Here is a 14,084-nt window from a genome sequence, read left to right on the forward strand (position 1 = left end):
GACCTATATACCAATTTGGGCTTCCACGTGTTCACTGCTCAGAGAAATGTAATTTCTGTATGAAATTTGCTTCTTAGTTCCAGGGGGGATTTGTTTTGCTTTGTTTTGTTTTTTGGAGGGGTGGGTTGTGGGTGTTTCGTTTTATTTTGTTTTGCTTTGTAAATTTCTTGGGATTTTCTAGTTAGATCACCATGTCATCTGCAAACTGGCAGGTTTATTTTATTTTATTTTATATTTTAAGATTTTATTTATTTATTCATGAGAGACAGAGACAGAGAGAGAGAGAAAGAGGCAGAGACACAGGCAGAGGGAGAAGCAGGCTCCATGCAGGGAGCCCGATGTGGGACTCCATCCTGGGACTCCAGGATCACGCCCTGGGCCGAAGGCAGATGCTTAACCACTGAGCCACCCAGGCATCCCCAGAGTTTTATTTATTCCTTTCTTATCCATATGCCTTTTAGTTTATTATCTTATTGCAAGAATTTTCAGTATTATGTTTAATAGAAATAAATGAAGACATTCCAGTCATGTTTTTTATCATAGGAGGAAAGTGTTCAGCCTTCCACTACTTAATATTATGTTACTGTTTTACTGTTCTTTTCAGGTAAGGAAGTTCCTCTCGAGTCCTAGTTTTCTGAAATATAGATAGATAGATGATAGAGATGATAGATAGATAGATAGATAGATAGATAGATAGATAGATGATAGATAGATAAATAGATAAAGATATGTAGATATAGACAGGTAGGAGCATATATATATACATATACATACATATATATGTGTATATATACAATGCAGTTTTTTTCTGAAAAAAATAGATAAAAATCATCTGATTTTTTTTTTAATTTTTTTTTTTTATTATTTTTATTTATTTATGATAGTCACAGAGAGAGAGAGAGAGGCAGAGACACAGGCGGAGGGAGAAACAGGCTCCATGCACCGGGAGCCTGATGTGGGATTCGATCCCGGGTCTCCAGGATCGCGCCCTGGGCCAAAGGCAGGCGCCAAACCGCTGCGCCACCCAGGGATCCCAAAATCATCTGATTTTTATTCTTAATCCTTTTAATATAATGAAGTACATCAACTGATTTTTGGATAATGAATAAGCCTTCCATCAATGGAATAAATTTCAATTGGTATAGTATTATATTTTCATATTCTACTTATTAGTATTTTACTAAGGATTTTTCTGTCTATGATCATGAAAAATATTACTCTGTAGTTTTATTTTTTTGTTATTTTTTTTAGTACTATTTTTGTTTGGTTTAGGTTTAGTACCAGGGTTATACAAGCCTCTAAAATGAATTGGGAAGTGTTTGTTCCTCTTCTATTTTCTGGAAGAGATTGGTGTTAATTATCCTTGAAACAAGTAGTCCTTAGCAGAAGGAATAGGGAAAATTTTACTAGGTATTCTTCAACTATGTTTCAGAGAGATGCTGTTTTTACTCCAAATACTTTATATGAGAAAAGTATGCTAGACACAACTCTAGGTTGAATCTAAAGGGGAGTTTGGAAAGAAGAGTGTCATTCTCCTGAAGGTGAATCAATTCCCCTTTCACTTGTTGCTTTCCTATAAAACTTATAAAAAATATTACTAAAAATTAATACATATGGTATTTCTATAATACTAAGGCTTAAACTTAAATGAGCATATTTCTCAGTGTGGCAAGCCAAATGTAAAGCCTTAAAAATCTAAGCAAAATTGTTTAAAATGAAGGCCTATCCAAAGTTGAAGGCAATGAAGCAATATCCATTGCTTTTTAAATGTGCAAAGAGATAAGGAAGAGAAAAAAGTATTACTTGATGAAATTGTTTTTCTATTATAGAAGTTTAAATTCATACGTATATAAACTTTATGAAAGATACACACAGAAGCAAAGAAATGAACTGCAATTGAAGGTAACTTGCACACTGCATACAGATCTGTGATGAGTATATTACTATTTGTCAATACAAACAAAATGAAAATGACAATATATTTATCATTTATATTGTATCAGTCAATCTCATATGATAACTTTCTTCAGTCCACTTCAAAGACATACAAACTTAAACTTTTCATGTTATTTATTATGTAGTTACCTTGATTCACTTACTCATTTAATAAATATGTTCCCTGTGCCACATTATATAGCTTTAATTGTGGAGACTCTGCTTTATGACAGTGGTTTTCAAACTTCAATAGCAATAACAATCACTTAGGATATTATTGTTAAATCATGACTCCATAACCTTAATCCCCAATAATACAATTAGCAGTCTAATACTGGGCCCAGGAGTCTGAATTCTTAAGAAATTTTTAATGTAATTGTTATTCAGGTGGGCTACAAACTGTGCTGTAAAAATCACTGAAGTAAATGATTTTCATAGTTCCCTTGGTTGTTATATTTTATTTCTCTCAGCATTTTGGTTACAGGTTTTTTTTTTTTAATACTTTATTTATTTATTCATGAGAGACACAAACGGGGAGAGAGAGAGAGAAAGAGAAAGAGAAAGGCAGAGACACAGGCAGAGGGAGAAGCAGGCTCCATGCACAGAGCCTGACGTGGGACTCAATCCCTGGTCTCCAGGATCACACCCTGGGTTGAAGGCAGCGCTAAACTGCTGAGCCACTCGGGCTGCCCCTACTGAGCCACCCAGGCTGCCCATGGTTATAAGTTTTAAAGGAATCTCAGATCTTCTGGGCATCTTAAGTCAACCTTACCTAGCAAGTCTCTATTTGGTAGGTTGTGTTTTCCAGGGTAGGAATTTCAGTCATTCCTAAAAAACTATTTTTAAAGAGCTTTTTTTTTATCTGGCTGGACATCTCTCAACCAATTCAAGGAAATCACCTCTGTGAGTGCTAAGGTGTCAACTAGAGCCTACCAGAAAAATTATTTTATTCGAAAAATCTTTAGAATGCTTACTCTTGTATACAGAAGAATGTATAAAGTTTATATAAATAAAATAAAGCCTTTAGGTAAGAGATTTTTTTTATTTTTATAACTGTACTTAATCTTATTATTCATTATTTCATTTAATATATGTACTGAATTCGAGTTGGGTCACTTGAACTGTAGGATAGTCATCAATAAGCACTCATTACATACCAATAACTGTAACATGAAAAGTTGTCACATATCCTACCTGCATCATACTCTAGCAAAGCATTAAGCTCACTACTCTTCTCTTACATAGCAAGACTCAGCATATCTGAGTGTTTCACAGGGAGCCTCTAAACAATTCCAAACTTCTATTTGCTCCCTTGTCACATCTAGAAAAGTCAAATATTAAATCTGTATAAAACCTGGCCTTTGCTCTCCTTACCAAAAACATAAATAGAGGACAAAATAAAAAGAGGTACAAAATAACTGAAGTACAAAAAGTCTTAAGTATTCACACAAGTTACATTTCTAAGTGTGTCTCGATTTTCTGTTCTGACTTATAGGAAGCTAATACACATTTAACTTACCTCATTCATTCCGAAAATATATTCTGTTTCTATATTGGATATTCTCTCTAAATTAAATAAGAAAAAAAAAAGAGTTAGAATGGCCAACTGATCAGAATAAGTTAAAAGTCTGCAAGAGGAGAAAACAAAATTTCCAAAATCAAACAAAAAAGTTCAAAGAAAAAATACTAGAGGTAAATATCCAAGACCTTCCTGGAGCTAAGTTGTTCAAAAACAGCTTCCAGTAGAAGTCAGCACCGAAAACTGCATATAATCAAGGGGAAAAACAAATAGTGGTATTTAGGATATAATCTCACTCACTAAGAAATAAAATTAACTCTGATAAATGCAGTTATTAATCCATAGCCACAAAACAGCAGAGAGGAAAATATCCAACAGGGATGTCCACCGCTACCTTAGTTTTCATTGTGTGAGATATTGAACCAAACTATATGCAAGGAAAGCACTAACGGACACTACCAGTTCTAAATAGGCCAAATTATTTTCCTCATACACTGATATTGTTGTGATAGTTATGTGTTGAGTCACTGGGACTGAAACACTTATTCAAACCTGTTTCTGACACTAAAAAAAAAAAAAAAAAAATTAAACATAGAAAATTCTTATTCTGTAGTGACTCCAAGTTGGGAAAACACTGAAAAATATTTCTCAACTCAAAAATTTCCCATAGAAAAACATTTCTTTGGAGAAAATCACAGTGGGAGTGGAATAAAGGGCCATCCACAGTAAGCATTTTAGGAAGCATTAGTACATATTCTGAAAATACAGAAAAAAATAAAGCTACCATTTGTACATTTTCTTTTTCTTTCTTTTCTCTCATTTCTTTTTTCTTTCTTTCTTTTTTTTTCCTGTTCTTTTCTCCAATTTTTTTTAATTGTGGTAAAATACACATAACATAGACTTTGCCATCCTAATCATTTTTAGTGCACAGTTCAAAGTATTAAATATATTCATAACATTGAGTAACCGTCACCATCATCTATCTCCAGAACTCTTACATCTTGTATAACTGAAACACAATACTCATTAACAATATTTCCTCATTCTTCTTTCCGCCAGCCCCAGGCAGCCACCATTACACTCGGTGTCTCTGATTTTGACTAATCTACGTACCTCATGCTAAGTGGAATCATATAGTATTTGTCATTGTGTGAGTGGTTTATTCACCTAGCATAATGTCCTCAAGGTTATTCATCAATGTTGCAACATATGTCATTCCTTTTTAAGGCTGCATAATATTCTATTGTGTGTGTATACCAGGTTTTATTTACCCATTCGTGTTAGTGAACACTTGGATTATTTCCACATTTTAGCTATTATGAATAATAATAGCCCTGCTATCAACAGGGATGTAAAACAAAACAAAAACAAAACATGGCTGTAAAAATATCTCTTTGAGATCTCTTTGAGATCCTCCTTTCAATTATTTTGAGCATATACCTAAAAGTGGAGTTGCTGGAATATAGGGCAATTCTATTTTAAATTTTCTGAGGAAATGCCATATTGTTTTCTACGGGAGCTATACATTCTTACCAACAGTACAGAAAGATTCTGATCGCATTCTCACCAAATCTTGTTACTTTTCAATTTTTTGATAGTAGCCATTTTAATGGGTTTGAAGTGGTATCTCACTTTAGTTTTGATTTGCATTTCCCTAGTGATTATGTTTTTGAACATGTTGAGCATCTTTTCATGTTCTTATTGGCCATTTTTATACCTTCTTTAGAGAAATGTGTATCCAAATCCTTTGCCTATTTTTTAACCAGATTTTTTTATTGTTGAGTTTTTGGAGTCCTCTATATATTCTGAATCAGATAAAAGATTTGGAAACATTTTCTCCCATTCTGTGGCTTGCCTTTTTACTGTTTATAGTGTCTTTTGATGCACATTTAAAAAAAAATTCATGAGGTCATTTTGTCTATTTTTCTTTTCTCGCATGTGTATTTGGTGTTGTAGCCAAGAAACCACTGACAAATCCAACACCATAAAACTGTTGTTCTGTTTCTTTCTAACAGGTTGATAGTTTTAGGTCTTACATATAGGTTTGATCCATTTTGAGTTAATTTTTGTATATGGTGGTAGGTAAGGATCCAATTTCATTCTTTTGCCTGTGGGTATCCAAATTTAGCAGCACCATCTGTTGAAAAGACTGTCATTCCCCCCATTGAATGGCCCTGGCACCCTTGTAAAGAAGTCACTTGACCATATATGTGACAGTTTATTTCTGGGCTTTCTCTTCATGCTCGCTTCGGCAGCACATATACTAAAATCTGGGCTTTCTCTTCTATTCTATTGGTCTGTGTCTGTCTTCATGCCAGTACTACACTGTTTTGATTACTATAGCTTTGCAGTAAGTTTGGAAATCAAGAAATGTGAGTCTTCCACCTTTATCTTCCTGTTTTAAAATTGTCTATTCAGCATCCCTTGAGAGTTCATATGAATTTTAGGATGGGTTTTTCTATTTCTGCAAAAAAACATCACTGGAATTTTGGCAGGGACTGCACTAAATCTATAGATTGCTTTGGGTAGTATTGACATCTTAACAATATCAGATCTTCCAATCTATGAACATGGGGTATGTTTGCATTTATTTATGTTTTTCAAATATTTTTCAGCAGTGTTTTGTAGCTTTATTTATATATAATCTTTGGTTAGTTCTTAAATATCTTATTCTTTTCTTTAAGTTTTCATTTTAATTCCAGAGAGTTAACATATAGTGTTATATTAGTTTCAGGTGCACAATACGATAATTCAACAGTTCCATACATCACCCAGTGCTCAGCACTACAGGCGCACCCCTGGATTAAAGGCCTAAATGTCAGACTTTAAACCATAAAAATCCTGGAAGAGAACACAGGTAGTGTGTTTTCTGCTTTGAAAACCTTAGCAATCTTTTTATAAATATGTCTCTTATTCTATAAATAGAATTGTTTTTCTCAATCACCTTTTCAGATTGCTCATTGTTAGTTTACAAAATTGCAACTGGTTTTGGTGTAGTGACATTGTAATCTACTTTTCTTAATGTGTGTATAGGTTCTAACAGGTTTTTTTGTGGACTTTTTAGGGTTTTCTACATATAAGATCATATCATCATGTGTGAATAGAGATAATTTTAATTCTCCTTTCCAGTGTGGATGCCTTTTATTTCTTTTTCTTGCCTAAATGGTAGAGCTAGAACTTCCATTCCTATTTTTAATAGGAGGGGTAAAATTGGGTATCCTTGGTAAATAATAATAGACAGAAATCACATTTTAAAAAAAAAAGCTCTTTGAGGTTCCTAACAATTATTTAAGGTATAAAGAGTTCCTGAGATCAAAAAGTTGGAGAAGTGCTATCTATAAACTCAAAAGAAATATAGGCATTATGGGAATGTACAATAATGTTCAAAAGCATCTCAAATATCCAGAAATAGTAAAACGGATAAATACAATATGTGTCATTATGACCAATAATATATATGTAATAATACCACTTAATGTATTTAGTTAACAAAATTGAATGAATTTCAATTACATGCAGAAAGATAAATCTACCAAGACTATCATTTAGCAAAAAGGGGGGCAGAAACTTTAATATTTCATTTATATAAAGTTAACTATTCAAAACCCAAATATGCTACTTAGGGATGAATACTTAAAGGCAGATATTGTGACAATTCTCCTTGGGTCTCTCACATTTCTGAATATCTTGCAAGCGAGACACTGACTGCCCTTCGCTCTGGATTATCTTTTTAAGAATCTTGGTTCAGTGAACACCCTTGGACAATACAGCATCTCCTTCTGTAGCAAAACGCAGGTTGCTCACAGTCTGAGACTATTGCAGTAGTGACTCCCTCCAGAGCAAAGAGAAGGCATAATTACTGACCAATACAAAAGACTCAAATTCCTTAACTTGGGATTGCTCTCCCGTATTGCAACCCACCGGATCTGCAGGAATTTTGGGGGCCTCTTTGTGTCAATATTGGGCAACCTGGGCCCAGGAAACAGGCACAAAAGGCTGCCATTTTGGCTGCTGTTCATGCTGGGAGTAATAACTGTCCTTTGTCTCTGATCCATGTGTCTTATGTCTTCTACCAGCATCCATGAAACTGTAATGGGATATTCTGTTAGCTTCCAACTACAGTAAAACCTCAGATCTTTGACAGTTTTGATACTGGATTATTACTACAACATTGATAATAATGTGATAGTGGCTAACATTTTTTGAAGTTTCCAGTTCTGTAGAGGAAGCGGTCCAAACTTGAGATAAACGCTATGATGGAGCAGGGCAGGGGAGTAGTTTAATTATGAGATCTGAACATTGGAGGCATTCAACCCCTGTGAGAACATATAAAGGCTGTTAAGGCAGGAGCTGAGGTCAAGAATCAGATGCTTAACTGACTGAGCCACACAGGCCCCCACAAAAAAGCTCTCAAGTCATATTTACATTTACATTGCATAAAAAGCACTGGTCCTTCAGTGAAGAATGGGTTCAAAGGAACCCCTAGGATGGAGCAAAGAGACAAACTAGTAGTTGCTACAGTGAAGCACCAAGGAGGCATGGCTGTCTGGACCACAGTGGGGGGGCAGTGTGTGTGAAGCCATGTCTATGGATTAGACACTTGCATCAACATTTGGAACAAACTGCTGTCAAATTTCAGATGTGCAAGTTCAGGAACAAAGATTGAGGACTCTCCTAGGCTTGGGCAATTTGAGAAGATTCTATGTAATAAAATGGGTAAGATTATCAGTGGTGGGCAAATACAGGAGAGGCTGACATTGGCTGCCCACAAATACACTTTCTCCTCCTTCCTCTTTACTAACCAAACCCTGATCATTGGGTGAAGCAATGTGCTCCAGCAAAAACAAAAACAAACCAAAAAACCTATTTCCCAGCCTTCCTTGCAACTTAAGAAGATGCGTGCATTGAAAGTTCTCAAGTATCATATAAATGGCATTAATGTCTTAATAGGTTTGTGCAAGCATTAAGTGAGATAATGTATGTAAAGTGCTTCATGCCGCCATTAACACAGTAGTCAATGAGTGTTAGTTATTTTTTGTTGATAACTGTTATTATTTTGAGGATATATTCTGTTATTGATTTTCAAAACTTAAATTCTTTGTGAGGTAATTTTGAGAGTGTCAGATTAAAGATGAAAGAATTTCTATTGTATTCAGATCTTTTTGTTGCAGGGTCCGCTATTAAAAAGTTCATAGTTGCGATAAGCAAAGTATGAAAACTAAACAAACTGTGGCTATAGCTGTATCACTTAACTTTTCCAAGTGCAGGCTTTCTCAAGACTAAATATACAAGTAAAAATTCATTGAAAAATATAAAACATGGTCCAGTACTATCATCAAAGGGCTCTACCCATGAACACGGTCTAGATGTGCTGCTCAAAACTGCACAATGTGGAGACCACCTCCCATTAGATTTTCCAATGAGGAAAAAAGAAAACAATATAGTAAACTCTTCTAATAAGCATATAAGGAACAGGATTCCATGGAATACACATTCTGCCTCTCCCTGTATGGTACCTGAACGCTGACTTTGGGCAGGCTTTTATTTTCTTGAGAACAAACACAGTCATTGTGCAGAACTGTTCCAAGTACAGAAGGAAGAGGTGCGGGCCTTAAGCTAGGATTATAAAGTACTTTAGAATTCTGTTTTTAAGAAGAGAGAGTTGAAAAACTGTAAGCACAAACCCTTCCTTCCCCTAAGGAATTCTGCATTTAACATAAAACAACTCTTTGGGGGAAAAAAAAACAGTTTCAAATTGCTAGCAGAGCTGGATGCAATGTGTTTATCAGAGAGTATGGAGAAGGGACAATACTGTCCCTCCAGGTTATGTCTTACTTCCACTAATTCTCTCTTCCCCTTTTCCCTTTCAACTTGCTGCTTCCCTTCCTTAAAACCAAAACCATCTTCTTCCTTGCTGGTTTTTCATGCTGGATCCGTCCTGACGTGGTCCTGTCAGCGCTGGCCTGCAACCTCTTCATCTGTCCCCTGCCTTAGCCTCCTCCTCGGTCCCACACCACCCGGAATGGAGCCCTCTCTGGGTAGGCCCAGCCCAACTATATCACCCCTCCGGAGGGGGCAAGCCCCCTGACAGCCAGATGTGACACATTTTGTAAAATGTACTTTTTTCTGAAAAGCAGGAAGATTAGGGGAAAAAAATAAACAAACAAAACAAAACAAAAAACAAAAAAAACAAAAAAACAAAAAAACAGGTGTATTTCTTCACACACTGCTCACCAGAGCTCTGACAACCCACATGCCAGAGACACAGACTGTCACACTCACAAAGTATGAGGTTGGCATAACTACACGTAATCACCAACCCTCTGTCGGAACAGAAACGTAGCTGAGGCAGGATGTGAAGCCAACAACTCTAAGTCGGCTTCGTGTCATTCCTCTGGCATCCTCCAAAATCAATGGAAATAATTAGACTCTTCCTATGGGCTAGAAACCAGAGACAGGAAGGGTTTAATAGTAAAAGCTACGGAGAATCATAAAATATGAGGGAAAGTAAAGGCAGCCCAAAGACTGAGCTTTGAGGTTTCTCTGAAAGCACGTTGCTAAGAATACACACTTCAACACACCCCGAGCCCAAAATAGCCCTTGCATCTAACCAAATGATCTTCTCAGTTTACACCCCTTCCAGCAGCATAAAATAAAATGCACGCAATCGAATATTCACATTCCTAAAGGAAGTTTGGTTTGGTTCAACCCAATGCTTCACGCAGCTGGAAAGATTCAAGCAACCTGACATCCAACTTTAAAAGTGCCTTTCCCAGTGTTAAGCCCTAACGCGGTCTTTTTGCCATGCTGAATGTGTCATAAATCAACTAAAAAGTGAATATTTCAAATCACAGCTTCCTTACAATGTCAACCAGTCGAAAGTTCGATGTCAGCAACACTGACATTTTACCAGCAGTACTTGCTTACATCACTATGTAAACGTTGTTACACTAGGGTGCCTGGGTACTACAGTCGGTTAAGTGACCAACTCTTGGTTCTGGCTCAGGTCATGAGCTCAGGGTTCTGAGATGGAGCCCGGCTTCAGGGTCCAGGCTCCGTGCAGAGTCTGCTTGAGATCCTCTCTCCCTCTGCGCCTCCCACTTGTGCTTTCTCTCTCTCTCAAAAATAAATAAAAGTCTAAAAAAAAAAAAATATATATATATATATACATCTATATATTGTTACACTTTGTCTTTACTAGTCATTTAAAAGACTATTAGGTGGTAGGAGAACAGCTAACTGGAGAAGACTGATTGCTTATGTGTTCAGTTTTGAAGAAACTAAACTGAGAAACGTTAACACATCCTAGAAATACCTCATTAAGTATTATGTCTAAAGGGTAAAATGTTAGCATTCTCTCTCTAGGAAGAAAAATCTCATCACATGTAAATCAATCATTTAACTTTCTCCTATTTACCCTTCAAAGGTGATTTAGGAAATACATAATATACAAGATCCAGGCTTGCCTGTATCAATGAATTTACTCGAAGAAATTTGTTTACATTTTAAAACACAAAAACGTAAGTCACTCCTAAAAACTGATGCTGTGGAACCCAGTCATTTTCAGCCTTCTTCAACACACACTTTGGTTTTTATAACTGTGAGGTTAAACTCCAGGAAGAAACCTATATTGAGACTATTTAGAGTGGCTTCCAGAAACCATTGGGTTGTTGATGTTAAAAATACATCCTCATTTTAACGCACTTTTCATTCAACTCCAGTAATAACACAGGTCTCGGTAGTGGGCAGCAAAACCAACACAGTAAAATAATTGACATAATGAAAAATACTTAGAAAGCTGAGAGTGATCTGAGTGGCCAGGACCACCCCTGCTCCTCGGGCCTTGCTCTCACCAATGCCCTAATCCTCTGCTGCTTGGATGCTGGATCCGTGAACAAAACAGGAAACAGGAACGTGGGCTGGATGCAGTCATCAGACCCAACCGTCGAGTATACAGTATTCCACACGAGGATCATTTTCTCCTACCTCCCCTCGAAGCGGAGGCAAAGCTTCAATCACAGTAAGAGGGAATATAGATAAGTCACAAAGGTCTTTGCCAAGTAAAGGGAAAACAAATTAGTTTGGGCAAAGCTCTAAAAATCTTCCTGAGATGGACCTAAGCTGCGGTATGACCTCGTGGCAGAAGTAATACTAATTTGAGGATACATTCTAGTAAACAAAATTATCCTGAGGCTACATTAGATTATATTTCTAACATCTGAAAGAGAATAATGGTCAATCTCTGTCATGCCATAGTGATAGATTTTTTTTTCTTCATTATGCACAGAAAGTCACATACTTCCCATTTTTCCCTTTTCTCTTCCTTCAGTGAAAAACATATTTCTGTGCCTTCTCATAGGTTTACTTCAGCAGGACTGACGATAAAGACTTCCTGAATGTTTCAAGTGAAACAAATATCTACTAAGACGTCCGGATTACTGAAATCACAACTGAAAGTAATTCTCAGCAAAGTGGCAAACCATTAAGTACAGAAAGGGACTTTCGATTTTAGACCTCTAAAACTCATTTCACTGTGCACAGTGAACCCATCATTTTCATCAACAAACTTATTACACCATTTAGCAGAGCCATTAGTCAAAGCTTAAAGTTTTCGATAGTTTTATTTCCTTCTACCTTAAATCGTTTTTTGATTTAAAGAAAGGGCGATGGCCTAAATGACACACGATCGAGAATACGGTCACAGAATGGGAGAAAACAGTTGCAAATAATACACACAGAATATACAAAGAACTCTTATAATGCAATAATAAAGACAAATAATTTAATTTTTAAAATGAGCAAAGGGCTTAAGTAGGCATTTCACCAAAGAAGATAGATGCAATAATAAAGACAAATAATTTAATTTTTAAAATGAGCAAAGGGCTTAAGTAGGCATTTCACCAAAGAAGATAGATGAATGGCCGATAAGCAGTGGGAAGATACTCGACTGGGGGAAGTCATTGTGAAAATGCAAAGCAAAACCGCACAGATACCACTTCACAACCACTAGATGGCTATGAATAAGACAAAAGCAAATGTCAGGATGTGAAGACACTGCAACCTTTACATACTGTTAGTTGGCATACAAAATGGAAAACGGGCAGTTTTTCAAAATGGTCAATATGAAGCTACTATATGATCAAATAATTCCTCTCGGGCGTATGTACCCAAGAAGAATAAAAACGTGTGTCCACGCAAAAACTTGTACATGAATCAATCCCAGGCCAGCATTATTTGTGGTGGCAAAAAAAAAAAAAAAAAAAAAAAAGTAACCACCCAAATGTCCACCAAATTGAGTGAATATGGTATATCTGTAACGATGGAGCATTAGGTGGCAATAAACAGGAAGGACATAAGTTACAACGTGGATGCACTTTAGGCACATTAGGGTAGGGGAGGAAGGCTCGTTGCAGTAGCCCACCTGCTGCAGGGCTGCGCTCAGGGAAGCGTCCAGAGCAGGTACATCTGGAGAGTGAATAGATGAGCAAGGGCCTAGGGCTAAGGGGAGCGGATGGGGGATGGGGAGTGGCTACTAAGGTTTCTACTCGGGGTGATGGAAACGTTCTAAAATTACACTTCGGAGGTGATTGCAAAACTCTGGAAGTGCACTGAAGAGCCCGCCCCGAGTGGCACCTGCAGCGGGCGGCGGGCGGCGTCTACACCGCATCCCCAGAGGCCGGGCCGCCCGCCAGAGCAGCCTGTTTCGTGTTTAGATCTAACAGCGAACCAGACCCGAAAGGCGAGTGTCCGAGTGTGCGGCCGCTCCCGGACACAGACGTGCGTCCCGAGGCGCAGGTGTGCGCGCAGGTGGGCGCCCCACGGCCCCCCCCGAGCTGCGCGGGGACCGCCCAGCCCACGAGCGCCGCGAGTGCAGGTGCCCGAGGGCTCAAGCCGCCCGGACCCCCGCGGGGGCCGCGGGCTCTCGGGGCTCTCGGGGCTCGGCGGGGCTCGGCGGGGCGCACGGCTCGGGCCCGCCCCCACCCCGGCCCGGGGACCCGAGCCCCGGCGCCCCCCTCCCTCCGCCGCCCCCCCCGGCCTCGCCCGCCCGCGCCTACCTTCCTCCTGCACCATCTCCAGCACGTCTGGGTCGCCCATCTTGGCCAGCTCGTTGATGACACTGACCGACGCTTGGCAGCCGGGCCACTGCGACTGGCGGCGGGGCCAGGCCAGGAAGCTCAAGCGCAGGGCCGGCCGCCCGCCCTGCTGCGCCGCGGCCCCGCCCCCGCCCCCGCCCCCGCCCGCCCTGCTCTCGGCCGGCCCCGCCGCGCGCACCCCCGCGGCCCCCGCCTCCGCGCCCCCCGCCGCGCCCCCCGCCGCCGCCGGCCCCTCCTCCGCCGCGGCCCCGCCCGCCCTGCTCTCGGCCGGCCCCGCCGCGCCCCCCGCCTCCGCGCCCCCCTCCGCGCCGCCCCCCTCCGCCGGCCGCAGCAGCCCCCCGGGCTTCCTCTCCGGCCGGTACTTCCCGCCGCCCGGCTCCCGGGCCCTGCGCCGCAGCCTCCTCCCCCGGTACCGGGGCCGGGAGCCCTCCCAGTACCGCTCCCGGAGCTCCGCCGGCTCCGCCCCCCGCCCCCGCCCCCGCCCCCGCCCGCCCCCGGGGCACGCCCCCCCCTGTCCCGGGCCGCCCCCCGGCACC

General features: G+C 39.8%; 1 protein-coding gene across 4 annotated transcripts in view; it reads right to left on the minus strand.

The window, feature by feature from the left end:
- ANO5 (anoctamin 5) overlaps window positions 1–13,682 on the minus strand; it is a 91,302-nt gene extending 77,620 nt beyond the window's left edge. For 3 of the 4 annotated variants that reach the window (XM_072725391.1, XM_072725388.1, XM_072725387.1), the window contains exons 1-2: window positions 13,510–13,679; window positions 3,455–3,501 (exon numbers count right to left, since the gene is read on the minus strand). In XM_072725391.1, coding sequence (XP_072581492.1) covers window positions 3,455–3,501; window positions 13,510–13,549 — 87 coding nt within the window. In that variant the 5' untranslated portion in view covers window positions 13,550–13,679. Of the gene's footprint in view, window positions 1–3,454; window positions 3,502–13,509 lie in introns of all 4 variants that reach the window. The other variant, XM_072725389.1, reaches the window with a different exon arrangement.
- Window positions 13,683–14,084: the final 402 nt, after the last annotated feature.

This window comes from Vulpes vulpes, chromosome 11 (genome assembly GCF_048418805.1).
Source record: "Vulpes vulpes isolate BD-2025 chromosome 11, VulVul3, whole genome shotgun sequence".
NCBI lineage: Eukaryota > Metazoa > Chordata > Mammalia > Carnivora > Canidae > Vulpes > Vulpes vulpes.